Source organism: Leguminivora glycinivorella, chromosome 11 (genome assembly GCF_023078275.1).
Source record: "Leguminivora glycinivorella isolate SPB_JAAS2020 chromosome 11, LegGlyc_1.1, whole genome shotgun sequence".
NCBI classification, from domain to species: domain Eukaryota; kingdom Metazoa; phylum Arthropoda; class Insecta; order Lepidoptera; family Tortricidae; genus Leguminivora; species Leguminivora glycinivorella.
The window spans coordinates 3,324,294-3,352,081 of NC_062981.1; the positions used below are offsets into that span (position 1 = coordinate 3,324,294).

Here is a 27,788-nt window from a genome sequence, read left to right on the forward strand (position 1 = left end):
AAAAGATCAAAGGTAGTTTTACAGACAACCTATATGAAATATAATATATGCTATAATGTACCTTGTTGAGAGCGATCCGTATCCGATGAAGGCGCAGGGCTGTGTCCCTTGCTGATGGGAGACATGGAAGGAGACGCTATGTTGCTGCCATCACCGCCTGTCGCCAAAAATAACGGCTTTATTAAAAACATGTTTGTATATACAGGAACAGAGGAACCGCATTGCTGCGGAACTCCCTATACAGGATGATTCATGAGTCGTGAGCAGGAGTGAACAGGGTACTGGGGAGGGTCACACTGAGCAACTTTCATAATGCGGCAACACTAAATTGTGATTTTTTTTTCTTAACTATGACTTAATTGATAGTTAATCATCAATTAAGTCATAATTAGAACGAAATTGATAATTAGCTATCAATTAAGTACTTAAATATCAATTAAGTCATAGTTAAGAAAAATAATCACAATTTAGTGTTGCCCCATTATGAAAGTTGCTCAGCGCCCCAGTACCCTGTTCACTCCTGCTCACGACTCATGAATCATCCTGTATAAATATTATACACAGTGCATGTGTGTAGCCGAATTCATGTATATCTCTTTCGTAGCTATCTATCTCTATCGCCCTTGCGTATTGGCGCGACAGAGTCAGACTACATTTCTGCGGCGTTTCGTTTTCGTTTGGTGTCGCAGAAATGCCATTCGGCTTCGGGGCTACTTATATTATAAGCAGGCCTAAGGGCGCGAGAACGATAGTTTTTTTTCAGTACAGATGGTCGTTTTTTAACGCACTAGTTCGAGAAGTTGTTCATTATAGGTAGGGCTGCCATCCGTCCGGGTTTCCCCGGATTTGTCCTAGTTTGGAGGCCGTCCGGGGGCCGTCCGGGCGGGGTGTCAAGAAGTGTCCGGGGAAAACCCGGACACTTTTCATGTAAGGAAGCACCTTGTCGAATTTAAGTATTTATCAGTGAATTTAAGTTGACTGACTAATATCTGTTTACATAATAAAAAACCGGTCAAGTGCGACTCGGACTCGCAAACCGAGGGTACCGTATTCGTACAAACTTTTAATAGTTTCAATAGTTAAAAAAATCTCATCTTATATAACTCTAATGACTTGACTAGAAGTATAGGTACTAATGAGCATTATTGTGTAATAGTATAGCTCCATCTCTCGGTGAATTCTCTAACGAATTTGAGCGACCTGTATAGTATGATGGTTTTTCAGGGATAATTCGTTATAATGTTAACCGATTTCGACAGTTTTCACTTTGAAAGATAATTTTTAGATAGAATCTCTTATAATTTTGAAATACGATATGATGGATGCATAATTTGCAAGGGTGGTAAGATTGAAAGTTGAAATAAAAAATGTTTTTTGTCAATTTAAAAAAGTTTCCAAGATACATACTCGATTTTATTTTTCCTGTAATATTTAGCATAAAACCAATGTTCGTAAAATTTTCACAATTTTTAGTTGGTAAACTTCGGTGATAAGGGGGCGGGGGAGAACGGTATTTTTTTTTAACACAATTCTTTTTAAAAAATTATAAGAAATAGTTTTGATTTGCACAATTTGAACTCTTTCTAACGATACCCGACTTGACCTAGTAACTTGAAATTTACAGTTTTAGTTTGGCCATTTTCTATAATTAATATTGATAAATAAAATAAAATAATACTTTCAATTTATAGCGGTTAACAATGTTCATAACTATTCCAAATTTCAAATCGATAGCATAAGTAGTTCTCGAGATATTTAGTAATGTGACAGACGGACAGAGTCGCACCATGAACTCCTTTTTTACCTTTGTAGTCGTAATGTACTATTTTATCACATTTGCTGTTTAAAGGTCTAACTGCGTCTACGTGTACTGAAGAATAATGTATTATTTTATTCCCAAAGGAGTAATGGATTTAGTTTTAAAAAATAATACAATCCGTACAATACTTTAGGCAAAGGATGTTTCAATCAGCCAAGGATGTTCTTGCACAACTAAAATTTGACTATTAAGCTATAATAGTTATTTGTTATACAAGGGGGCAAAGTTGTATTTTAACGCCGAGTGTGGAATTGAAAAACGAGCAAGTGAAAGGATTCTATAGTTGAACCACGAGCGAAGCGAGTGGTTCGATAATAGAATCCTGAACTTGCGAGTTTTTTTAACACACGAGAAGTAAAATACATTTGCACCCGAGTGTAACACAAAACTTTTCCCCTCACTACAGCGAGGAAACTACAACGCAAAAAATGCGTTTATCCCTGCTTCCAGTAGTTCCACAGGTGGTAAATCATCTTTATTACTAGATTTACCTACTTTTATCAATTTTAAAGCAGTAAATTTGACTTTATTCCAGGTCAAATTACTTTACCCACTAGTGGATAAACTGCGTTTTTACCCGCTGGTATTGAATGACAAAACACGTGTTTCCGAGCTAGTGAGGGGAAAAAAATATGCGGTATTCATTGACGGTTTTGCCTTATGACTTTTTTTCCTCTGTGTTTTCCTCTCAAATGTGATGAAAAATATTGTGTGTACCTCAGAGGTAAGGATTTTGTAAACTCGGGTCTATATATATATAACTCTCTCCACCCTGCGGCTGTCGCGAATTATTAACACTCGTTGACAAAATCCCCCTTACCTCCTTTGTTGTACAATATACTATTCTTCACTAAGTCTGCAAGTTATCCAGTTGATGTCACCTGAAATGTTTTGAGTGTCCAGCGAGACAGAACTGCCTGTGAAGTTGCTCTGGTACCCGCTGCTCGCCTGCGAGCTCGAGTTCAGGAGCTGGCTCAGCGTGGTCTGTGGATCAATCAGTCGGTTAAACTACTTATCGGTATATATATTATTTCGCAGTTAGTGTATAAAAAAACCCTTATAACTAAAATATGGCCGACGGTTTAAACTAGGTATTTAATATCAAAGTATATGCAGAAATCGATACGAACTCCACATTATGCCAAAGTTTTATCATTGAGAAAATTAGGAATATTGGGTTTATATTTATGGTTGTTTATATTTAACCAAAATAAATATAAACAACCGGTTTTGCCATTTAATGTCATGATTAATCCCGATTCAAATATGGACATACTAAGCTCAATTATTTAGCAGTCTATATTGAATTGGTAACCTAAAACACGACGGCCAAATGTAATTTACAATTGAATTGAATTTGATTACCAAGATGTCTTCTGATTTGAGCTGTGCCATGCAACAACATTGAATATCAACTTTGTATACCTAAAGAACTTAAAACTTACATGGCGACCCTCGGGCATTTGTTGATATGTGGGCTGCAACATCATTGGTGGCTGCATGCTGCCCATGTCTGGACCGTTTGACATAGCTGAGAACAAAATTGTAAATTAAGCTTCAGGGACAGTATAGATATCACCTAACTAAAGGAACTCTGATCACAACCATAAATTAAATATAACAAGATCATACCATCCCATACATTAAAATGCGATCGCCTACGAAGGCGCTTACACTCCACCACACATAGATGGCGCCACAGAAAATGCCTTGTTGCCATGTCAAAAGTGACACTTAACGCCATCTACAAGTATAATCGAAAGCTACAAGACATTTTTTTTGTGGCGCCATCTATGTGTGGTGGAGTGTAAGCGCGGTCTTAGGCGGTCGCATTTATAGTATGGGATGGTATGATCTTGTTATATTTAATTTATGTCACAACTGAATTAAAACTTCGAGATCTGAATTGTTGGCGGTCCCGAAGGTACAAGGTACGGAATGTTCCAAGGAGCTGATGTATACATTGAATTGATTGCATTGCATGTATCCCATATTTTTACGCAAATTTGATCATAAATTCTGGGGCCTCCCAGCGTCACTGGAGTGACAGTGAAGATTAAAGAGACAAGAATGAGAGTTTGTACTCACGGTTCCAAGAGTTCTTGTACATGTTGACCATGCTCGGGTAGTGGAACTGACCAGCTCGGGGTTGTGGAGACGGGATCAGCCAAGTATTCGGGTACACTGGCGGTGTGATGGCTACTGGCGATAATGGGCTGGGGTAGCCTGCTAGGAAGATTTAAAATTTAAGATTACACAAGAGGGAAGGAAATTGTAAATCAGCGGGCCGATTTTTGAGTCCCGCGCGTTCGAATTCAGAAAATTGTCACTGAAAATAATAGGCAAGTCACCGTTTTCAACCGGTATTTTAGTGACAAAATCCCGTATGCGAGATTCAAAAATCGCCCTCCTGCACGGGAAGCATGGTCGCGCGATAGACGATAAAATATCAGGCCGTCCCTATCGCACTTACAAATAGTGCGATAGAGACGGCCTGCTATTTTATCATCTATCGCGCGATCATCATGCTTCCCGTGCTGGAGATAATTCGGTAAATACTAGTACTAAAACATAAAATGTCTGAAGGAATTCTACGCTACAAAACCGCACTAAGTAGTTGTAATTGAATATTGTTATATTGAACAATTTTAATGCGCTCTCCCTTAGGAATCTCAGGATACAGCCTAACTTACTAATAAGTCAACTTCATGAACCGACAAGCTGATGGAGCGGTAACCCATTTCTCAAAGCTTTCAGCTTACAAGTTACAAGTCTCTTTTCAACTTGTCATATTAGACATTTTTTGCCCCTGACCCCTGGTGCCGTAGCCAAATGCCATTTCTGCGACGCGAAACGAAAACGAAACGCCGCGAAAGGTAGTCCGACTCTGTCGCGCCAATACCCAAGAGCAATAGAGATAGGTATCTACGAGCGTTTCGTTTCGTGAGCGTTAGTGCCACTCGGCTACGCACACTGGTCATCTTGAAGCTGTCAGGTGTGACGTTCTGATAAGAGATAAGAGTTGGTGTAGATGGCCTGAAACCCCGCTTGTTTTCCCTGATGAAATGAAAATGAAAATGAAATATTTATTTTTCAAGTAGGCATATTACAATGCGCATATGAACGTCAAATAAAGCTACGCCGGCTCTAACCCTACGCCTCAGCCTCGAGAAGATTTCAGTCCCCCCTCAGTTGGGAGGGGGGTATCCACTATGGGACCGGCAAGAAACTCGGCGGGCAACTTCTTTTCAAAACATTACATCTTATAATTAACATGCATTAAATAACAACATACAATTTAACATGCAAAAGTATTCATCAAAGAATATGAACAGACTAGGTACTCTATGGAAATCAATTTCAATAAATTATATTATTGCTTAATAATACGTCGTTCTTCTTCAGAGAAAACATATCAAATTGTCATAGAAGAAAAAGATAATATGAATCTCAATATCATTAAATATGTAATTTACCTACACAACATAAAATATAAAATATTTGATGTGCTTTCTTATCTGAACTGTGTCCTCTATACATAATACAATTATTTTAATTGCTATTCGTTTTTTGTAGTTTCTGGTTCGGGCCATGCATGTTTGTCTGTCAAATAGTCCTCGACTCTGTAATAAGCCTTTAACATCAATGATTTTTTTAAGTAGTTCTTAAGAGCTGGGAGGGGTAATCTCAAAGCAGTGTCAGGTAACTTATTATAAAAATGAATGCATTGCCCAACAAATGACTTCTGTACTTTACGGACACGAAACTTCTTTATGGCAAGCTTATTTTTGTTTCTAGTGTTATAATTATGGATATCAGAATTCTTAGTGAAACAGTCTAAATTCTTAACAACATAAATTATACTATCATAAATGTATTGGGAAGCTACAGTTAAGATATTAATTTCTTTGAAGAGTTCTCTTACTGATTCACGTGTTCCTAAGTTGTAAATAGAACGAATGGCTCTCTTTTGTAATACAAAGATAGTCTGTATGTCAGCTGCTTTGCCCCAAACCAGAATACCGTATGACATTACACTGTGAAAATAACTATGATACACTAGGCGAGCTGTCTCAACATTAGTCAGTTGCCTGATTCTCCTAACGGCGTATGCGGCTGAACTTAATTTGCTTGCTAGTTTCTTTATATGAGGACTCCATTGTAGATTTTTGTCCAATGTTAAACCAAGAAACAGTGTTGTATCTACCATCTCTAAGCATTCATCATTCAAAAGTATTTTTGTATCGATTGGTTTAACATTCGGCAGAGAAAATCGAATACATTTGGTTTTCTTAGAATTAAGAAGTAAGTTGTTGACAGTAAACCACTGCAGTACATCAGCTAACGTGCTATTAATTACATTGTAATCCGTAGATTTTCGGTCAACATTAAAAAGCAGTGATGTATCATCAGCAAAAAGTACTATTTCACAAAAGTTTTTCACTATACATGGCAAATCATTTATATAAACCAAAAACAGGAATGGACCTAAAATTGAGCCTTGTGGCACTCCTAATTGGACTACAGTCCCGCTAGAGCGAGTTTTGTTAACAACTACTGTTTGTGTTCTATTGCTAAGGTAAGAAGACATAAAGTTTAGGGCATTTATAGACAAACCATAGTGTTCTAATTTCAAAATGAGCGTTCCATGATCCACACAATCAAAGGCTTTTGAAAGATCACAAAATATGCCAATTGCATCACAAGAATTTTCCCAAAAATTATATATATGTTTAATGAGTACCGAAGCAGCATCGGTCGTGGAACGGCCCCTTGTGAAACCGAACTGTTTGCTTGTAAGTAATCTATGTCTGTTGAAGTGTCCCAGTAGATCATTTAACATTAGCTTCTCAAAGACTTTACTTAGTACAGGAAGTATTGATATGGGACGGAAATTGGTTATATCACTCGAATCACCCGATTTAAAAAGCGGTATGACTTTGCTACATTTCATAAGATCTGGAAAGGTGCCTTGTGAAATTGAAATATTATATATTACGGCCAAGTAAGGTGCTATTATATCTATGACATGACTAATTACTTTAACTGATGTTCCCCATAAGTCTTCCGTTTTCTTTAAATTGAGTGACTTGAATGTTTTAACAATATTTACAGAGTCTACTTGACTAAATTCAAATGAATTATTACATTTCTTAACATTAGCACAAAGTAATGAATGGGCTTGAGCCGCAGAAGAATGTAAACATTTTGTGGTGTTAACGGCTATATTTGAGAAATAATCTTCGAATGCCGAGGCAACATCGCTGTTCGACACTATTTGTTGATTATCTGATACAATGTTGACTTGACAATCGCGTGATTTACATTTACCAGCTTCTTTATTTATAATACTCCAAGTTGTTTTCACTTTGTTGTCCGACACTTTCAATTTAGAACTAATAAAGTTTTTCTTGGCAGTTAAACACACTTTCTTGAAGATTCTTGAGTAGTTTCTTACATAGTCCAGGAATTCTGAATTCTTGTTCAGCTCTCTCTCACCATAAAGTTCATAAAGTCTTTTTCTACTTTTGTGAATACCTACAGTAGCCCATTCACTAAACTTTGTTTTAACTTTTGACCCACTAATAGATTTCACTTTGAAATTGTTATTAAATTGATTAAGAATTACATTGAAAACATCTTGATACAAATGATTACAGTCATAATGCGAAAATGGTATTATAGACAAACTATGTAGAATTTCATTTTTGAATGATTCCAAGCGAGATCCAGTAATGGGTCTATATGTTATTGTTTGTGGAGTATCATGAATAACGTTTAAGAAAGCTGCCCTTTGGCCGCTGTGATCGGAATGAAAACAGTTAAATAATTTCTTATCTATACATTCACAGTTACAAAAAATATTATCTAGGCATGTTGCACTAGTCACACCTACCCGGGTAGGTTCAAGAAATAAATTAAATAAATTAAATGATTTAAACAAACAGAACATTTTAACAGTATTACTAGATGACTCGAGCAAGTTAACATTAAAATCTCCACATACAATAACATGTTTTTGGCCCTTGCATACTAAATTCAGAACATTTTCCATTGTAGATTCAAATATGCTGAAGTCAGCTGATGGTGGTCTATAAACACATACAATAATATATCTGTCTAATTCAACACATGAAATTTCTATAGTTCTTTCTATGGAATATTTTACAACATCTTTGCGCTCTTTACACTTCATACAATTTTTAACAATAATAAGGGAGCCACCATGAGCAGCAGATTTTCTGGCAAAAAAACTAGCTAATTTAAAATTAACATAATCAAATATCAACTGTTCTTGTTTCAATCTCTGATCTATTCTAAAGCTTCATCATGCCTGCGGGCAGTGGTTTGTAGGTCCCTGTGATTTATAAATTCTTAACTTACCTGGGGTGGGAGTATGGAGCATGGGATGGGACTATCGTAATTCGACATCTCGGACCTCTGCAGGTTGTACGGGGAGCACGGAGAGTTGATGACGGTTAGTGAGAACGAGACAAACTATCTCTGTCTCTTTCTTAACTGGAGTAGGTGTCTGGAACATGGGGCTCGCGTAATTGGACATCTCGGACAACTGTATGTTGTGTGGCGAGGACGAGTTGGCGGTTGGTGAGAACGAGACAAACTCTCTCTGTCTCTCTTACCTGGGGTAGGTGTCTGGAACATGGTGCTCGCATAATTGGACATCTCGGACAACTGCATGTTGTACGGGGCGGACGAGTTGGCGGTTGGTGAGAACGAGACAAACTCTCTCTGTCTCTCTTACTTGGGGTAGGTGTCTGGAACATGGGGCTCGCGTAATTGGACATCTCGGACAGCTGCATGTTGTGTGGCGAGGACGAGTTGGTGGTTGGTGAGAACGAGACAAACTCTCTCTCTGTCTCTCTTACCTGGGGTAGGTGTCTGGAACATGGGGCTCGCGTAATTGGACATCTCGGACAGCTGCATGTTGTGTGGCGAGGACGAGTTGGTGGTTGGTGAGAACGAGAAAAACTCTCTCTCTGTCTCTCTTAACCTGGAGTAGGTGTCTGGAACATGGGGCTAGCGTAATTGGACATCTCGGACAGTTGCATGTTGTGTGGCGAGGACGAGTTGGTGGTTGGTCAGAACGAGACAAACTCTCTCGCTGTCTCTCTTACCAGGGGTAGGTGTCTGGAACATGGGGCTCGCGTAATTGGACATCTCGGACAGCTGCATGTTGTACGGGGAACACGGAGAGTTGGTGACGGTTAGTGAGAACGAGACAAACTATCTCTCTGTCTCTCTTACCTGGGGTAGGTGTCTGGAACATGGGGCTCGCGTAATTGGACATCTCGGACAGCTGCATGTTGTGTGGCCAGGACGAGTTGGTGGTTGATGAGAACGAGACAAACTCTCTCTCTGTCTCTCTTACCTGGAGTAGGTGTCTGGAACATGGAGCTAGCGTAATTGGACATCTCGGACAGTTGCATGTTGTACGGGGAACACGGAGAGTTGGTGACGGTTAGTCAGAACGAGACAAACTCTCTCTCTGTCTCTTACCTGGAGTAGGTGTTTGAAACATGGGGCTAGCGTAATTGGACATCTCGGACAGCTGCATGTTGTACGGGGAACACGGAGAGTTGGTGACGGTCGGGTGAGACGGCGAGAATGACGTGTATACGAACGGCATGGATGAGAGGGCCGGAATGCTGTAATAATAAATCGTATTAGGGCCATTTTTAGAAATTGGGCCCCAAAATTAGTAGTAGTAGTAGTAGTAGTAGTAGTAGTAAAACACTTTATTGTACCAGAAAATAATACAACACACAAAAAAAGAGCTTATCACTAGTACCTACAAGGCGAACTTATCCCTTTAAGAGATCTCTTCCAGTTAACCTTTGAGCAATTAGCAATTGAAGGAGAATTGGAGATGGTAGGCATAACATAGATGCATAGACGGTAGGTTTAGTGACAGTTGTTAACAAAAATTAACTCAATGTCAGTTTTGTGACGACAATTAAGCATAACATGACATTACGTCTGTGGTCATGGGTGTGACGTAATGTCATGTCCGAAACGTCGGGTTAAATATAAACATAAGTTTTACGCGATTAAGTCCCGTTTTAATTTAATAATATGGGTGAAGATCGTGTTAGTTTAAATCAATATGTACGACAATTAAGAATGAAATTTCAATAAAAATAATTTTGTGTTAATTACATAATACACTATAAGCAATAATCTACATTTAGAAAATGAAATAACTAGGTTTTTATACAAATTTTATTCTCTACTTATTAATCGTCACAAAACTGGTCGAGTTCGAGTTGGTCTTGTTAACAACTGTCACTAATTTTGGGTACCAATTTCTGAAAATGCCTATTAGGTCCAAATAATCGTGAACTTTAAAATCACGGAATAAAGTTCCAGAAAGGTACTTGATAGGTGTCTGCTATGAAAAAAATACCTGTAAGATTCCGGGATCTCTGCCGTGATGACGGGCTCCTTACCGCCGAGGAGTTCTCTGCGTGCTTCGTACAGGTCACCTGTTAGTAATGAAAATATTGTCAAAAGAGCGTATCATAATAAGTATAGAGCGGTGAACGCCAAAGTATTTTTTTTAAATATACTTATTCTTCAATGATGAAATTATCAGCACATCTTTCAACGCCCTTTATGACCACAGAAGCAATGCCCTCCTTCAGTTGTTAATGTACACTATGTACAGTCAACCAATTGGAACCCTAGGCCACTCTACAACCATGTCAAAATGATAAGCAGTAAGAGATTTCTTACAATCTGATTTATAACGCCACTATGACATAGTTCTACAGAGGCCTAAGGTTCCAATTGGTTGACTATACACCTACACGTTGTATTTGTGCATCAGTTTTACGGCAGCGTCGCAAGCTTCTGTTTTTATGTTCAAACCTGGTTCACAGATATTAAAAATGCCCCCGATTTGTCCCAAAGGCACAGAATACATATTAGTACAACCACGGTGCAAACGGCCATGATATTCTTCACAATCTTGCGCCACGTTTCCTATCTTCAGAAATGCCTCTAGTCTCTTCTAGAATACTTAATAGACTAGCCCCCTTATTCATAAACGTTCACTAAAGTTACCAAGCCGATAAAATTCGTTTGTCCCTTACTATCACACCAATACGTCGGAAAGGGACAAACGAACTTTATCGGCTTGATAACTTTAGTGATCGTTTATGAATAAGGGGGTAGGAGTATTACCTGCACATTTTTCAATGCCATTGATGACGACAGAAGCAATGCCCTGCTTCGGTTTGCGACGGATGTTAATGTACACGTTGTGTTTGTGCATCAGTTTGACGGTAGCGTCAGATTTTTGCGACACTCATTTGTTAATGCTCTCTTTAATAAGATCAAGGGATAGCATGCTAGTCTTGTAAGTGCCGTCTCATCAGTGCCATGGAAAATGGTTTCGTAGTTGCGTCAAGATTGGGTCGAGCACCAACGCTAGAGTTGAATAGACGGCCACGCTCGGGAGACACTATATTAGTATATATATGGGGTATGAGATAAAAATAAATAAAATAAATATTATAGGACATTCTTACACAGATTGACTGAGGCCCACGGTAAGCTCAAGAAGGCTTGTGTTGTGGGTACTCAGGCAACGATATATATAATATATAAATACTTATATACATAGAAAACATCCATGACTCAGGAACAAATATCAGTGCTCATCACACAAATAAATGCCCTTACCGGGATTCGAACCCGGGACCGCGGCGTAGCAGGCAGGGTCACTACCGACTGCGCCAGACCGGTCGTCAAAGATGAGATGGTCCTTTTTTTTCCGGAGTGGTAAAATGCATTACGCATACCCCCCTGCCTGGGAAGCCATTGGGGGGATATGTGGGACTCCCTCCCACTTACCACCTCTCCAGGGAGAGGAGGTATACCCACTAAAAACCACTCCTACGTCGCCCTCTACCTGTTATGAAGGAGCCATGGGATGCCGGGGATTCTACCATGACTCCTTCCAGTGGCCCTGGTCTAATGCCAGAGTACCTACACCGATGACAATGAGTGCCAGAAGCTCGTGATCCTCTCCTAGCGTGCAAAGTGTAAAGGCTCCAAGTCTTACCTGCACATCTCTCAATGCCCTTGATGACGACAGAAGCGATGCCCTCAGTTTGACGGTAGCGTCGAATTTTAACGATACTCTCTTCTTCCTCGGTTCCTCATGGCTGAGGGTCGCGACCACATGAGGTCGTGGTTTTGCGCACCAAACCTCTCCATTGGTGACGGTTTTCTGCAGTCCTGTGTCAATCCCTGGCAGGCCTTCTGCCAGGGATTGACACAGGCTTCAACGCTGTCCACCCAGCGGGATGATGCTGTAGTGCCATGGAAATTGGTTGCGTAGTGGCGTCAAGATTGCGTCGAGCACCAACCCTAGAGTTGACTAGACGGCCACGCTCGGGAGTATATGGTGAATGGGATGGCAATAAGTATTACCTGCACATCTCTCAATGCCCTTAATGACGACAGAAGCGATGCCCTGCTTCGGTTTGCGACGGATGTTGATGTAAACGTTGTATTTGTGCATCAGTTTGACGGCAGATTCCGGGTCCAAGCGGCACGCTTCTTCGGGAACATCGAAGATCACTACTAGGGGGAGGCTTCCCTGTTAACAGATTAGAAGATATAACTAGATTATAGAAAAAGTGGGAGAGAATGTATCTAATATCAAAGAGGATCGAGTATTATAGAGAGTTACTGTCAAAGTAAAATGTGTAATCACAATGCATAGACTGCCATCTCTCGACACAGGCTTAAAACTTTTGAACCTCATTTTTGACAATTTGGCCCATATTCTTAGCTTGATATGTTTTAAAATGTCAAAAATATATTAGCGCCATCTAGCTGAGCGTACCCCAAAGGTGTAATGCCATCTAGGCCACCGTACCTTTTTCTGTATGGTACTGAGGTACGTTTTTTTCTTAGACTTTATCTGTCTATACAGAGTTATATATGTCTTTGCTAATATCTTTTTGTCAAAATGTATTGGTTCTTGGTTCCAAGAATTGAATATGTCTGATTCATACAGCACGAAAAATTTTACAAGAACATGATGAAGAAATCACAAAATTTGAGCGTTGAGCTTAAGGATTTGGTCTAGTGTTATTTGGCTGCTATTTACTGTAAGGTGGACCTCCACCTTTATGGAGAAATAACTAATTCTCCATACAGAAAGCAAATCTTCCTAAAGGTCGACAACGCACCACCAACCCTTCCGGTATTTGGTATGTTACTGACGCCATATAGACATGATCAATGTATTCATGTCTATCATGATGACCTTGATCTTCAAATTTTACTTACCACAAGTTGCTGCCTCGCAGTGAAAACATCCTTAATCTGTCCAGTGATCGTCACACAACTCTTCGTGATCACAGGTATATTAGGGTCATCAGCATCAGCATCAGTGAATATGATCTGGCGTTAGTGCCCTTCATGATGACCTTGACTTTTACAATAACCTTTACTCACCACAAGTTGCTGCCTCGCCGTATAAACATCCTTAATCTGTCCAGTGATCGTCACACAACTCTTCTTGATCACGGGAATGTTCGGGTCGTCAGCGTCAGGGAACATGATCTGAGTGTTGGTTCCCTTCATGATGACCTTGAGTTGTTCTGCTCCGCGGCCTACGACCACGCTGTGGTGGATTGGAGAGATTTCGAGAGACATTTGCACGTGGGTTTGGCTCTGAAAATAAAATATGGATATTAGATACTGTCACCTCGGACACTAACGATCAAATATATGAAAGAGGCTCGTTCCTAGCACACATTCTAAGCTCGTGTAGGTAAACGCGTACCATGCTTGTATGAGTGAAATATGACAGGTTGACTGTTCGCCTTTTTGACAGGCGGTAACTGTGAGGTAACCGAGAGGGGGTGGGCGGCGCTTTCAGCGGGGAGCAGGAGTGGCCATACTGTACGATAGTACTCTTTATTATACTGTGATACTGTGTAACATCTTCTCTCGATCTCAACGACTAACGGATTGCTTATCACAACTTCACGACTATTAACCACTACTGCATGGGCAGTAAACAAATAAAATGCCGAAACTCACATACTAATAATAGCAAAGGTGTATTGGTCCATTTTTTTCAAAGCTGTTCACCCCACTTTTTTTTATATTTGGAATTTTTTATGTCACCATTTTTTCATACCGTTACCATTTTTTCATATATTTTGTATGGCGGTAACGGAATGGAAGGTTCAAAAAAATGTATGGAAATCTTGGAACATTTTTTTCTCCTATCAGGATCAAAAGACCTCGATTCTGAGTATTCATCGCGTAAAAAATACCCATGTTTCAGAAAAAGACTGGGGTGGACAACTTTGAAAAAATGGCCCATTTTTCAATTCGTCAGCATTATATTTCGCAAGCTGGACACACGTAGACTAAAATTACTTATAGTAGGTATAATAAGATAAAGTATCGACTGAAACCTGGTGCTCTTTTAACTCCTGCTGTAATCCAGTCCCAAGGTCTTCAAACCGTGGATCACCGGATCTGGCATTTATATATGTTCCTCTTGAATCAAAATGCACGCATTGCAGTGCTAAAATCCGTTTAAAGTTAGACTTACCGCGAGTTGTCCGCACATATAGTTCATAAGGAGCCCTGTAGCTTCCATGGTAGCTTGCACCTCCCACTGGACTCCTTTCACCACCAGCAGATTTGCGTGGAGCTTGGGCCGATTGCGGAGCATGACCTGTGCGATATTTTTAGGGTTTATCAAACAAAATCTACAATATTACTTTACTAGTTAATGCGGGAATAAGTAACATAATAACATACATACACACAATCACGCCTGTATCCCATAAAGGGGTAGGCAGAGCATACGAAACTACCAAAGCTTCAGTGCCACTCCTGGCAAATAAGGGGTTGAAAGAAAACGAAACTGTGACATTGCAGTCATAGGTTGCCAGCCTCTCGCCTACGCCACAATTTAACCCATTTCCCATATAGTCGCCTTCTACGACACCCACGGGAAGAAAAGGGGTGGTGAAATTCTTAACCCGTCACCACACAGGCCACATATCACAGGGCTCAGGTAACATAATAAATAAAATAAAAATCTATTAAATTTTTATATGGATATCGTAGCCCACATAGAAAATATTATTATAATGCAGCCGGCCTAGTAAGTGTTGTTAGTGTTGATCGTTCGAGCTCCGTAGCGTTTCGTAGTTCTCTCTCTTTCTCTCTATCGATATCGCTTTTCAGTATTGGTGCGACAGAGCCACTTGCGTTTCGTTTGCGACGGAGCGTGAAAAATTGTCACTTTGACCAGACTGGCAGGCTTGCATCCGACAAACAAAACAAGATCTTATCTTAGGTAGTTCTAATTAATAATAATAAATAATTTATTATTTCTCTTTATTCACTTTAGCTCTTAGGCTAGGCTATTTTATAATATGATTATAAAAGTATAATACAAAACCACTTACAAAACAATACAAAATATATAAACACAATATATAAATAATGTATTATTATTAATGAGAACTGATTATTATAATTAAATATAACTTGCCATAACCAACCATAACCTAAATATAATGAATCCTCAACTCCTCAACCTCAACTTTCATCCTCTTTTTATATTTGACAACTTGTCAATAGTGTAAACAATGTATTAACAATGAAATAATCAATAATAGTTTTATTGAGTTTTATCTTAGGTTTTGCTATGTTACGAATAATTGATTATGTTCAATACGGTATCATTAAAATAAAGTATCGTACCTTAACCACACCTTAACCTAAAAACTTTGCGTGATTTGTTACTTTTGTGAAGTGAGAACCAGACGTAGACGCGCGCCACGCGCGGGTTACAATTTTAATTTTTCATGACTTTCATGTCATATTTTTGTCATATTTTTCATGTTTTTGACGGAAATGGAAGCTGGCCACACAGGTACGATATCCATACTAATGCATACTAATATTATAAATGGGAAAGTGTGTGTGTGTCTGTTTGTTTGTCCGTCTTTCACGGCGAAACGGAGCGACGAATTGGCGTGATGTTTTAAGTGGAGATAATTGAAGGGATGGAGAGTGACATAGGCTATTTGTCTCTTTGTAACGCGAGCGAAGCCGCGGGCAAAAGCTAGTCATTTTTATAAATAGCTAATTGCTGCTGAATTCCCCGGGGAAAATCTGAAGTCAAATATGTACCATAAATTCAGTTTAGCTTCAAATGTAGAAGAAAACAGACTCACACATAGGACGACTTTTGCTGAAAGCTGAAATAGAGGCAATTTACCTAACAGACTTACTTAATACATAGATGTCTTACCTGCACATTATATTGTTCCTGTATCTGCTGCACATAGGGAGAGTTGATGTCGGGCAGCGGCTGAGAGGGCGCCACTATCGGCAGCTCGAAGCAAAACACCAGCGGAGTTAGCGCCTGATGAAAAAAAATCTAAGGTAAGTACAATTGCGATAAGCTTTTTTGTAGGTGCGAAAGTAATATTACTGCAGGCATAACTTAAAGTTATATTAACTACGTTATGTAGAAGAACGCTTGAAGAGCTCAAATTGTATAAATTCGAATTAACTACGTAGGGTAATCTAGAAGACTTTTTTGTCATTTAAGATTTGCGAGCGCAACTTGAGGCCAATTTTTAATAGTTATTTGTTATACAAGGGGGCAAAGTTGTATTTTAACGCCGAGTGTGGAATTGAAAAACGAGCAAGTGAAAGGATCCTATAGTTGAACCACGAGCGAAGCGAGTGGTTCGAGAATAGAATCCTGAACTTGCGAGTTTTTTAACACACGAGAAGTAAAATACATTTGCACCCGAGTGTAACACAAAACTTTTCCCCTCACTATAGCGAGGAAACTACAACGCAAAAAATGCGTTTATCACTGCTTCCAGTAGTTCCACAGGTGGTAAATCTTCTTTATTACTAGATTCACCTACTTTTATCAATTTTAAAGCAGTTAATTTGACTTTATTCAAGGTCAAATTACTTTACCCACTAGTGGATAAAATGCGTTTTTACCCGCTGGTATTAAAGGACAAAACACGTGTTTCCGAGCTAGTGAGGGGAAAAAACATATCCTCACTTCAAATTTCAAAACTAGCTAGTTTCCTATACTTAAAATAAAATATTTTATGCAAGGCACGAAATAAAGCACCACATAATTAATTAGAAGAAAAATATGGACAGTAGTTATTTTTAAACATAATTTTTATTTAATAAGTCAAAGAGAAAGATATAAAGTAAATGAATTGACCGTGACGTCACTCCTCAGTATTTCATAGTAATTCCATATTAGCAAATCGTTTTGACAGTTCTTAACAAGAAGTTGATTTGACTAGTAGGAAACTAGCCTATTGCATTAAAAAATTCAAGCTAAGCGGGACAACCTGGACGCATTCTACCCAAAATGATGGGAAAACGCCGACGACAGGGTCGAGTGGAAAACACCACAACGGTTCCTTTTGTACATTTTGGTACGGAACCCTAAAAACGAGTAGAGGCCTTTGCCCTGCAGTGGGACACTAAGAAAAGGATTAGGTACTTTATTATAAAATAGTCATTTGATTGCATTTCTCGATGCCGCTGATGACGATGATGTAAAAAGTCACGGATGTGGATATGATAACCAATCATCTTGATAACTAAAGCTTTAGGACTTACTCTCCACTATGTTGAATGCTAAATCCTTCCAATTTTTTACTTACCCGAACACGAGCCCTGGCCCTCTCAACGCGTTCCATATCGCCAGCGATGGAAACCTGGTTGCTTTTCTCGATGGCGCTGGTCCGGTTCGAATCCGGGAAGTGGATGTGGCATCCGGTCTCCTCCATAACGCGCTTTATTGTTAGCCCACCCTAGAAATTATTATGAAATGAATATCTACTTATCACTTATCAAGTTATCATCATACAATAACGAATCCAAAAAAAAATTAAAACCGAATTGCTTAAAAAAAGTAAATATATGAGAACTAAGTAGATTTACTTGATGAGTGCTGCTTTTCAATCTTTTTCTTCATTGAGATTTGGCTAAAAGGGCTGGCATCCAAGGCATACAATGCATACAGTGAGGCATACAATGAGATCGAACGCAAACGGGCAGACAGGTCGCGAGCGCAACCACTGCTGCCTATGGACACTCGAAACGCCAGGTGCCGTAGCCGAATGGCACTTCTGCAACGCGAAACGAAAACGAAACGCCGCGAAAGGTAGTCTGGCTCTGTCGCGCCAATACGCACGAGCGATAGAGATAGATCTACGAGCGTTTCGTTTCATGAGCGTTTGTGCCATTCGGCTACGTACCCAGTAGGCCTAGCACATGATAGCCGCGAGAGTATGTCGCCGCGAGATAGACTACCCGTCCTTATGTCATTAATACAGTTAGAAAAAGACGTGTCATGTATCTCGCGGCGACATACTCTCGCGGCCATCATGTGCTAGGCCTACAGATGAGGTACACGATAGAGTTGCGTAATGCGTTGCGGTACGGGCCTCTAGGCCGCGCGCTTATGAGGCGGGCCTATGAGGGCACGCCGCACTAACTTTTCTTGAAGGTTTGATGGCACTTTGATGGTCATATCAGTCCGGAAAATAAACATTACCTTTCCGATGATATGCGAGTGGTCGGTGTAGCTGACGTCGATCTTCATTGTGACACGGTTGCTCTGCCAACAAAGGTCAAAATTATAAAATAAATAAATAAATATTATAGGACATTCTTACACAGATTGACTGAGTCCCACGGTAAGCTCAAGAAGGCTTGTGTTGTGGGTACTCAGACAACGATATATATAATATATAAATACTTATATACATAGAAAACATCCATGACTTCAGGAACAAATATTTGTGCTCATCACACAAATAAATGCCCTTACCAGGATTCGAACCCGGGACCGCGGCTTAGCAGGCAGGGTCACTACCGACTAGGCCAGACCGGTCAATTATAGGTCATTTCACATATGATGACGCGCTAATTTGTCAAATAACGCCTTTGATGGCATTATAACACGATCCAAGGCATGTGGCACCGTGAATGGCACTCTACTACTTACAGACCGGACAAATAGAAAATACAACATTGATATAGGCAGTTAGGTAAATCCTTGACGGGCTAAGGATGGAGAGTAGGTACCTAACGAAACTAACGAACCACCATTCTTATGTTCATCTTATCAATTCTTAAAATGAATTTAAAGAATTTTTAATTTAATTTTTATTTAACCTTTTGTTAAGACGATACAGGAGGGGTCAATTCTCCATACAAACGCTCTCGACTATTTCCTCCCTAGTTTTTGAAAATAGAGCAACGATTTTTTTTTCAACGCACATTATCATTATTTTTATCTGTGTCGGACCGCTTTGATTTTTTTTGATATTCTTATTTTTAAAGACGCTAGATCCCACCAAAAACGACCTTATTGATTATGGCGCTAAAAAGGTGTGGTATTGAAAATTGGTGACAATTAGCCAAAAAAAACTAAACGGTCCAAACAGATTATTTCACTGTTATTCAGATTCTCAAATTTCGTTACGATTGATTAAGTTTTCAAGGAGGAAACAGTCGAGAGCGGAACCTCGATTTGAGAGATTTTTTCGCAATATCTTTTAACTGAGTTGTTTAGGCCCCGGGTGGCTAGCCGAATGGCACAATCGCTCACGAAACGAAGCGCTAGTACATATCTATCTCTATCGCGCTTGCGTATTGGCGCGACAGAGCCAGCGGCGTATCGCTTTCGTTTGGCGTCGGAGAAATGCCATTCGGCTACGGGGCCTGGTGCCGTAGCCGAATGGCATTTCTCCGACGCGAAACGAAAACGAAACGCCGCGAAAGCTAGTCTGGCTCTGTCACGCCAATACGCAAGAGCGATAGAGATAGATTAGCGTTAAAATTGTATGAAATGAAGTCTCGGCCGAAATTCAGTTCATACAATTTTTTCGCTGCCGAGAATCACGGTCGGACCTTATTTCGCGGCGTTTCGTTTTCGTTTCGTGTCGCAGAAATGCCATTCGGCTACGGCACCAGGCCCCGTAGCCGAATGGCATTTCTCCGACGCCAAACGAAAGCGATACGCCGCTGGCTCTGTCGCGCCAATACGCAAGCGCGATAGAGATAGATATGTACTAGCGCTTCGTTTCGTGAGCGATTGTGCCATTCGGCTAGCCACCCTGGGCACTTGTTTGAGCTTCAATTGTTTGACAAGCACGTTACGCCGTCCAATATGAGCGTGCACTTAGGCCTAAAGCGAATGTTAAGATTAAAACTATGAAATGATTGATAATGTTTATATATACTACAACTATGTTCTTATGATTTAGTGGATAACTAAAACTTAGTTAAAACAACTCTGAACTCTTCTCAACTCTTAAACTTCGGTGTTTTTAACTTTTTTACAAAACAATTGTGTTTATATTTTGACGCATTTTTAGTCGTTCCTTAGAAACCTACTAAAATAGGAGCTTATTATCTAATGGAGTAATACGTAAGATCTTCATTAGTTATTTAATTTGTTTATTCGGTAAATATTCGGCAATGCAACCGAACTATTCGGCCGAATACGAACATTGAAAAAGTTGCCGAATATGCCGAATACCGAATCATCATCATCATCCCCCTTGTGTTATCCCGGCATTTGCCACGGCTCATGGGAGCCTTAATCCCAAGATTAGGCGTAGGCACTAGTTTTTACGAAAGCGACTGCCATCTGACCTTCCAACCCGAAGGGTAACTAGGCCTTATTGGAATTAGTCCGGTTATGAATTATGCCGAATACCGAATATTTACCGAATATTCGGGCCCATCTCTAATTGTAACTAATCCATTTTTTGTAACTAATCCATTTTTAGGGTTCCGTAGTCAACTAGGAACCCTTATAGTTTCGCCATGTCTGTCTGTCCGTCCGTCCGTCCGTCCGCGGATAATCTCAGTAACCGTTAGCACTAGAAAGCTGAAATTTGGTAACAATATGTATATCAATCACGCCAATAAAGTGCAAAAATAAAAAAAACCGGCCAAGTGCGAGTCGGACTCGCGCACCGAGGGTTCCGTACAAAATTAAAAATTTATGGTTTTCGTAATTTTTCCTTTATCTATGCTATAAGACGTTGCTTCGTACCAAATTTCAAGATTCTGAGTTCACGGGAAGCACCCTGTAGGTTTTGATTCCCTTGCAAGTGTCGAAAATTTGCGGCATAAACGGCTGTATCTTTTGATTGCGTTGGCTTAGAAGTTTGATTTTTTCACAGCTTCAAGGGACAGTAGACCTGAGTAATTGATATAAATTTCAGCTTCATACCTCCACGCGTTCCTGAGAAAAAGGGACGGACGGACGGACAGACGGACAACAAAGTGATCCTATAAGGGTTCCGTTTTTTCCTTTTGAGGTACGGAACCCTAAAAATGGAAAAAAATGTTTTATTAGGGTACCTACCCCCCTTACATGTAAAGTGGGGGCTGATATTTTTTTTCATTCCAACCCCAACGTGTGATATATTATTGGATAGGTATTTAAAAATGAATAAGGGTTTACTAAGATCGTTTTTTCATAATATTAATATTTTCGGAAATAATCGCTCCTAAAGGAAAAAAAAGTGCGTCCCCCCCCCCTCTAACTTTTGAACCACATGTTTAAAAAATATGAAAAAATTCACAAGAGTAGAACTTTATAAAGACTTTCTAGGAAAATTGTTTTGAACTTGATAGGTTCAGTAGTTTTTGAGAAAAATACGGCCGGCTCTTGGCCGGTTTTTTTTTCCATTTTTACACTATGATGTTGAGTTCTACATGTATCTACGCCGACCATATATAACCGGTGGACAATCTATTTAAAAATGCCAACATTGTAAAACATGGACCAACTTACATTTGCCTCCAGTCGAGATTTGCCCCGCTGTACCTTATTTTGGGCTCTAATTAAATTGGGTATCTTATCTTATCTATCTTATTATAGGACATTCTTACACAGATTGACTGAGGCCCATGGGGTAAGCTCAAGAAGGCTTGTGTTGTGGGTACTCAGACAACGATATACGTAATATATATAAATACTTGTATACATAAATAGAAAACATCCATGACTCAGGAACAAATCTGTGCTCATCACACAAATAAATGCCCTTACCGGTATTCGAACCCGGGACCGCGGCACAGCAGGCAGGGTCACTACCGACTGCGCCAGACCGGTCGTCAGTTTATGCATATATTGATTTTGCTTAAAAAGCATCATTAAATGAATAAAACTGTAAACCACGTTATTTGACTATAGCGGTTCTTTCTGTGAGCCTCCGCTCTGTGAGATCTAAATATCAAACCTACCTACAAAATTTCATGACAATCAGTTAAAAAATGCAATGCGACCTGAAGAAAACATTCTGACATTCAAAACACACACACACACTTCTCCCATCTCCCATGCTAAAGCGGTGACTTTCGCTATCGCTCGGTCAATAAATAAATAAAACACTTAGGCCCTCTTGCACCAACCACTTAACTCAGGGTTAGTGGGCTGCCATATGTCAAATTCCATATAAAATGGTGGGTTAATCCACCATTAGTGAGTGGGCTAGAACCTAGAGTTAAGTGGTTGGTGCAAGGTGGGCCTTAGTGGATGTTTTAACTCCGCTAGTTTTTTATGGCCTTGAAGTTCCTAACGCCGTGGCTTGCGTGGGCGACGCGATGGTCGCGCGACGGCGATGCGACGCATACGAAATCAAACCTTATCGATATGGAAGTAGACGATGCGATGAGACGCGACGGCGACGGTCGCGCGACCGTCGCCCACGCAAGACACGGCGTAAGACGCGTCCTTTGTCAACACGTTCATAGACGCAAAACAGTTTGCTATGTCCCTATCTATAATAAATCAATAAAAATTCCATTTGCAATTGATCTGTTTACAATTCGCATAGCTTAATAATACCTACTATAATTATTAAAGTAGTTGCCAGTAATTTACTTCATCAGCCCAGGCTTGTATTAAGCAAGGTACTAACTATTTAATATTATTATCACAATTATTTACCTACAACTAAAGTTAAAACGGCAATAACTTTATCAGATAAAATATGTGACAGAACCTTTCGCAGGCAGTTAAATACTTTAACTAAATGCCTCATTTGCCGCTTAGCATACTAGATTATTACCAATTATACCAAACTAGGAACTGCATTGCAAGAATATTATTCGTTAAAATTAAAATAACATACCCGAGTATCCAGCAACTGCATAATCTTTTCTCTCGCTAGTTTCACATCATCGACCCTGCCAGCCACTCTCACGTGAGGATCTAAACCATAAAAAATATATCACCATCAAGACAAATATTAATTTTAAGGTTAAAACTAGACAATAATTATTACCAAAAAATTCACAAAAATTATTATCACGAATTTTTCTAATAAGATTATAAAGTAATTCATCGTTTTTCTCTGTAGACACCATGATAACTTCATTTAAATACGTAATAAATAAAAAATTGATTGATAATTTTGGATTTATGTAACGGACGCGTTAATATTTTCAAACTTAATGCAAAGTGAGCCAATCTGGCGCCGTTGCGTCTAGACTTTTGGGCGCCGGCGCGCGCGCCAAATTTTGAGCCCGCTGATAGGCTAGCCGAAATTTTGAGTTTTAGGCTGCGTTCAAAAATAGGACAAATACTTTCACTTTCCCCCGTTAAGTTGCCGTTCTGATTTTTATTAAGGGAAATTGTGACTAACCTTTTTTTGAGCGGGCTCCGATTTTTAAACGTGTTGGCCAGTTGATCAATGTGTTAGTGTCATTCATTACCTGAAAAAATAAAAACGTTTTTAAATTGCGGCGTTAACTTTGTTTAATTAATTGGATCGTAAAAATAATTACCCGGTGGAAGAAAGCTTGTGCCGTTTGAGATTCGTCCAAATTATCTGGAATGCAAAGGAGAAAGTAAAAACCTTGGCTGGAAGAAAAATAAAAAGTTTGTAAAAGTTTTTTTTGTAAAATCTTACCAGCCAGCATTGTCTCCAACCGGCGCCTGTCAACACGGAATCGTTCTTGGTAAACATCTTCGACGCTATTCAATCCGAGAATCACAGCGAGTTTTTGGAGGTCTTCAGCTGACGTAGAGTTGCTCGTGCCACTTTCTGACGCCTGTAACAATAAGAAAATTAGATGACATCATACACGTATGAATAACTAATGGGGGAAGGGGTTGTTAGTGTTATTACAAAATGATGAATGTAAACAAGCCATTGGTCCGCCTGACGGAAAGCGGTTACTGTAGCTTGTAGAAGTTGTAGACCCATCAGACCCATGTAATCTGGGTGTCATAAGGGTACAGATTGTTTGGCAAAAATGTGTATAGATACTACTTTTTATTAGTAATACAACAGCCTGAATATAATAAAATAATTATTGCTTAGTTTTTAGGTTTAAATGGATCCATCTAATGCCATTAACTTTGCCTTACAAGAAAATTTCCCCTCTGAAGCTGAACGCAAATATTTTCAACATTTTTGCTATTCAAGTTTAAACTTTGTAAAATGGAAAGTAACCTTATTTTTGGTAAGAGAAGAATTATTCTAAGATATTTTTTCATGCTTTTTATCTTATATATTTTAGCTTTATATTATATTTGATGATTGATGCTTAAATATTGTGTAAAATAAAAACGTATGTTCCGCTGCGAGCTGTGAGTCATACATCTTAAAATGGCGGACGGTTATAGGAGTTCCAGTGAAAAAAATATTCACTTTAAATAAAAATAAAAGACTGTAAACCTAACACTTACCTCGCTTATTGTATCCTTGTCCGAGTTATTTTTAAACTCCGATAAATGAGTTTTAACCGTTAAAAAATTACCTGAGGCCATGATTATAAAAAAATAATTTATATTCTTGAATTTTATTAATAGCCGTCAAACAATAACAAACATATATTATTCCCTATAAATTATTTTGAATAAATACATTATTAAAATAAATTATTTCTTGATTACAATTTAGATATACATATAAGAACGACTGCACGTATTGCTTTGCTGGACCTAACTACTTCTAAAAAATAGATCAAGATGGCTGTAATGAGATTTCATTTGAAAAATGAGGGTAGATTTATATTTTATTCAGTTGTTGCTCCATTTCAAATTCAAAAAAATTAAGTAACGTTTTTAAAGATGTGACATATGACTCATCATAATTACGTACTATTATACTCTCATCACCTTTTGCAATATTTATTTTTTTCGTTTTGCCTGAAATCAAAAAGTATGCAATTTTTTTATGTATATGTAAATGTTTTTCGAATGTAGTACCTATATAAGCATGGACTAAGTAACTCCTTTTTTGTAGCGCAGCGCAGTAATGAGGTTCGCAAACATAGATCTTGTCTGTGGAGGCCTGGCTTTGCTCAGCCAATCACAGCGCGTCCCGCCACAGGATGTAGCCATCGCGATGGCGCCAAGATGATTACGAATAAACGAAGACGAGAACTTTTCTACTAAAGTATCTTTTCTACTAAGCCTAAATCAAAATTCATTGAAATGAACATAAGTACTTTATTCTAAACGAAACCTGTTCAACGTATGTACTTAATTGTCAAATACCAAATTACCGTTCGGGAAGTACGATTTTTTAAACGCAGTTGACTTGCAATTTATTTAAAAAACAGCGTACAAGTTGAGTTGTAAATATAATTAATAAAAAGTAGAAATTAATTTATTATAGCTATATCGAATTCGGATTATCTGAAAATGTGGCATAAAACCTTTATCGAAGTCATTGAAACAGAACGCAGCGCTCCCACCTTTTGGCCGCTGTACACACATGGCCAACAGTTCCACCAACCCCCTTGGCCATGTGTGTAGAGGGCTACTTGGCCGTAAGTTTGCAGTTGGCGCTTGCGCTTGCCGGCCAACCGATTCGTGTCGGTTTTTTGTCCACACATCAAAGGATCTTGGCGCCAATGGCCAACTGCGTTTACACGTTGGCGCTTCATTCAGTTGGTCGTCAGCCGTCAGAGAGGACAGTAGTGATATATTTACGAAAATAATAAGTTTATCTATGCCAATAATAGTGTAGATTTTAGGAAATAAAATAACCTTGCAAATGTTTAATGTATTTCCTAAAAAAGATAAATGTTTTTATCAGAATATTCAAAAAATTGTTAATATTGCAAATAATTTAATTTTACTACGGGGTTATTATTTTTTAATATTTTTTTTCTGACAACGTCTATGACCAAGAATTTCCTAGATTTTTTCATTACACGTCCATCTTTCATGAAGAGCCAATGCCGAGTGATTGGTTCGCCAATGTGTAAACAGCGGCTCTTATCTTGGCCAAGGGGTTTCACAAAGGGCTGGTGGAACCGTTGGCCATGTGTGTACAGGGGCCATTTGAATTGAAAATAAACTATCTAGTAATCGCCGATCGCCACATGAGGTCGCGTTAGTCGGGTTTCTGCGCTTGTCGGTGAAGGGTGTGCGTGCTTCTCGGCTCTAGAATTTTCGTATTTCGTTTTAAAGTTAAGATTTAAGTTATATTCGCTATATTAAAGTTTATTTGAGTGATCGCTTTTAAGTGTTGTAAAGTTAAGTGTGTTAATTCATCGTAGTGTTTTTTAAAGGTAAGTTGATCGGAAAGTTAATTTTGGTTACTGTCAAATATGTCGGCGTCTCTTAAAAGTTTCAAATTATTTTTATGTGGGTAATCAAAGTGGGATTTGATCAATGTCGTAAGATATTAATAAAATAGTGCGTGTGGAAGCAAAACAGCTGTTGGTTTAGGTTGCTAAAGCGGCCGATTGGTAGCCGCAGCCGCGTATTGTTACAAAATTACCTGCCGATGGGAATATGTCGGCAATGCAATGCGAGAACGATGTTAAATTTCGTCCAGTATTTTTTAAAGAACACGGTGTTCATACAGGACGATATAGCTTTTTATATTATTTAGTTTCCATGTAGTACCTGTTAAGCTAACAATTAGGTCCTAATCCTAATAAGCTGTCGAAAGTGCAGCTTATTTAAACTGAGTTGTCCGACTTGCATTGCGTTTCGTATATTTAGAAAAGCCCATTTTTGCTCAATACGATTAATTAGATTTACAAGTCTGAATTTGTAATTTCTTGAATTTTAATCAGTGTAGCTACTAATTTTATTAAATATTAGATCTATGCTCTTCGTTTATCTCTGTCGGTCGGTCGTTTATTAATTAGTTAACTGAAGAAACTAATCAATCGTAAAAAGGTAGTACCTACTAATGTGTAATGCATCTTCATCAATAATTAGTATAATTACTGACTTGAAAATTAGATTTCATTGATAATCTACCTTGTTTAGAAAATAACATAACGCGACATCTTGATCCTTGTAATATTTTTTTCATAGAAAAATACTTTTTTTTTAAAGTCATTCATATATAATCTCGTATACTGAATACTTAGGTTGGTATTTTAAGTTCATGACATGTGAAGCTATCCGGAAGACCTGAAGTAATTTAAATGCAACTGATTTGCATACGTTACGTACATTATGCAAATCAATTACATTATCTACGTAATCGTTATTGTTCTGTGTGATAATAATAAAATACATAGGTGCTTAAAAATGTAGGTGTACAAATTGGATTTAGTCATTTAGGTAATTAAATTAAACCAGTGTCTTGTATTTTTAGCTAAATCATCTGTAGTGATTCATAGTTCATACACATGTATATTGTATATTTAGATTGAGTTAAAACACATTTTATAAATTAATGGTAGTCATAGTATTCGATTGTACATAAAATAGAAGTCACATAAATGTCATTTATTGTAAAAAACCTCAAAATTTATAATAGGTTTGCCCACACACATTGCGGTAAAATTAAATATGTAGGTACATACACATAGATAGACAGACCTACGTACATAATAGTTACGTCGTCTTCTCCCCGATTAGGAGAGCTCATAGTGACACTTTACAGTTCAAGTGCAC

General features: G+C 38.7%; 2 protein-coding genes across 3 annotated transcripts in view; one reads left to right on the forward strand and one right to left on the reverse strand.

Annotated features, from left to right (window-relative positions):
- The window catches only part of LOC125230824 (protein bicaudal C homolog 1), a 52,801-nt gene extending 27,971 nt beyond the window's left edge, over positions 1-24,830 (reverse strand). Inside the window, exons 1-17 of one of the 2 annotated variants that reach the window (XM_048136054.1) lie at positions 24,606-24,830; positions 23,824-23,965; positions 23,699-23,742; positions 23,557-23,626; positions 23,044-23,123; positions 18,441-18,503; positions 17,545-17,694; positions 16,146-16,259; positions 14,427-14,552; positions 13,313-13,531; positions 12,278-12,446; positions 10,245-10,323; positions 9,338-9,486; positions 3,908-4,045; positions 3,265-3,350; positions 2,701-2,803; positions 62-157 (exon numbers count right to left, since the gene is read on the reverse strand). In XM_048136054.1, coding sequence (XP_047992011.1) covers positions 62-157; positions 2,701-2,803; positions 3,265-3,350; positions 3,908-4,045; positions 9,338-9,486; positions 10,245-10,323; positions 12,278-12,446; positions 13,313-13,531; positions 14,427-14,552; positions 16,146-16,259; positions 17,545-17,694; positions 18,441-18,503; positions 23,044-23,123; positions 23,557-23,626; positions 23,699-23,742; positions 23,824-23,965; positions 24,606-24,686 — 1,909 coding nt within the window. In that variant the 5' untranslated portion in view covers positions 24,687-24,830. Of the gene's footprint in view, positions 1-61; positions 158-2,700; positions 2,804-3,264; positions 3,351-3,907; positions 4,049-9,337; positions 9,487-10,244; positions 10,324-12,277; positions 12,447-13,312; positions 13,532-14,426; positions 14,553-16,145; positions 16,260-17,544; positions 17,695-18,440; positions 18,504-23,043; positions 23,124-23,556; positions 23,627-23,698; positions 23,743-23,823; positions 23,966-24,605 lie in introns of both variants that reach the window. The other variant, XM_048136053.1, reaches the window with a different exon arrangement.
- A 1,443-nt stretch (positions 24,831-26,273) lies between these two features.
- The window catches only part of LOC125231122 (sialin), a 90,871-nt gene continuing 89,356 nt past the window's right edge, over positions 26,274-27,788 (forward strand). Inside the window, exon 1 of the mRNA XM_048136480.1 lies at positions 26,274-26,440. The gene's annotated coding sequence lies outside the window, so the exon portion shown is untranslated. The remainder of the gene's footprint in view (positions 26,441-27,788) is intronic.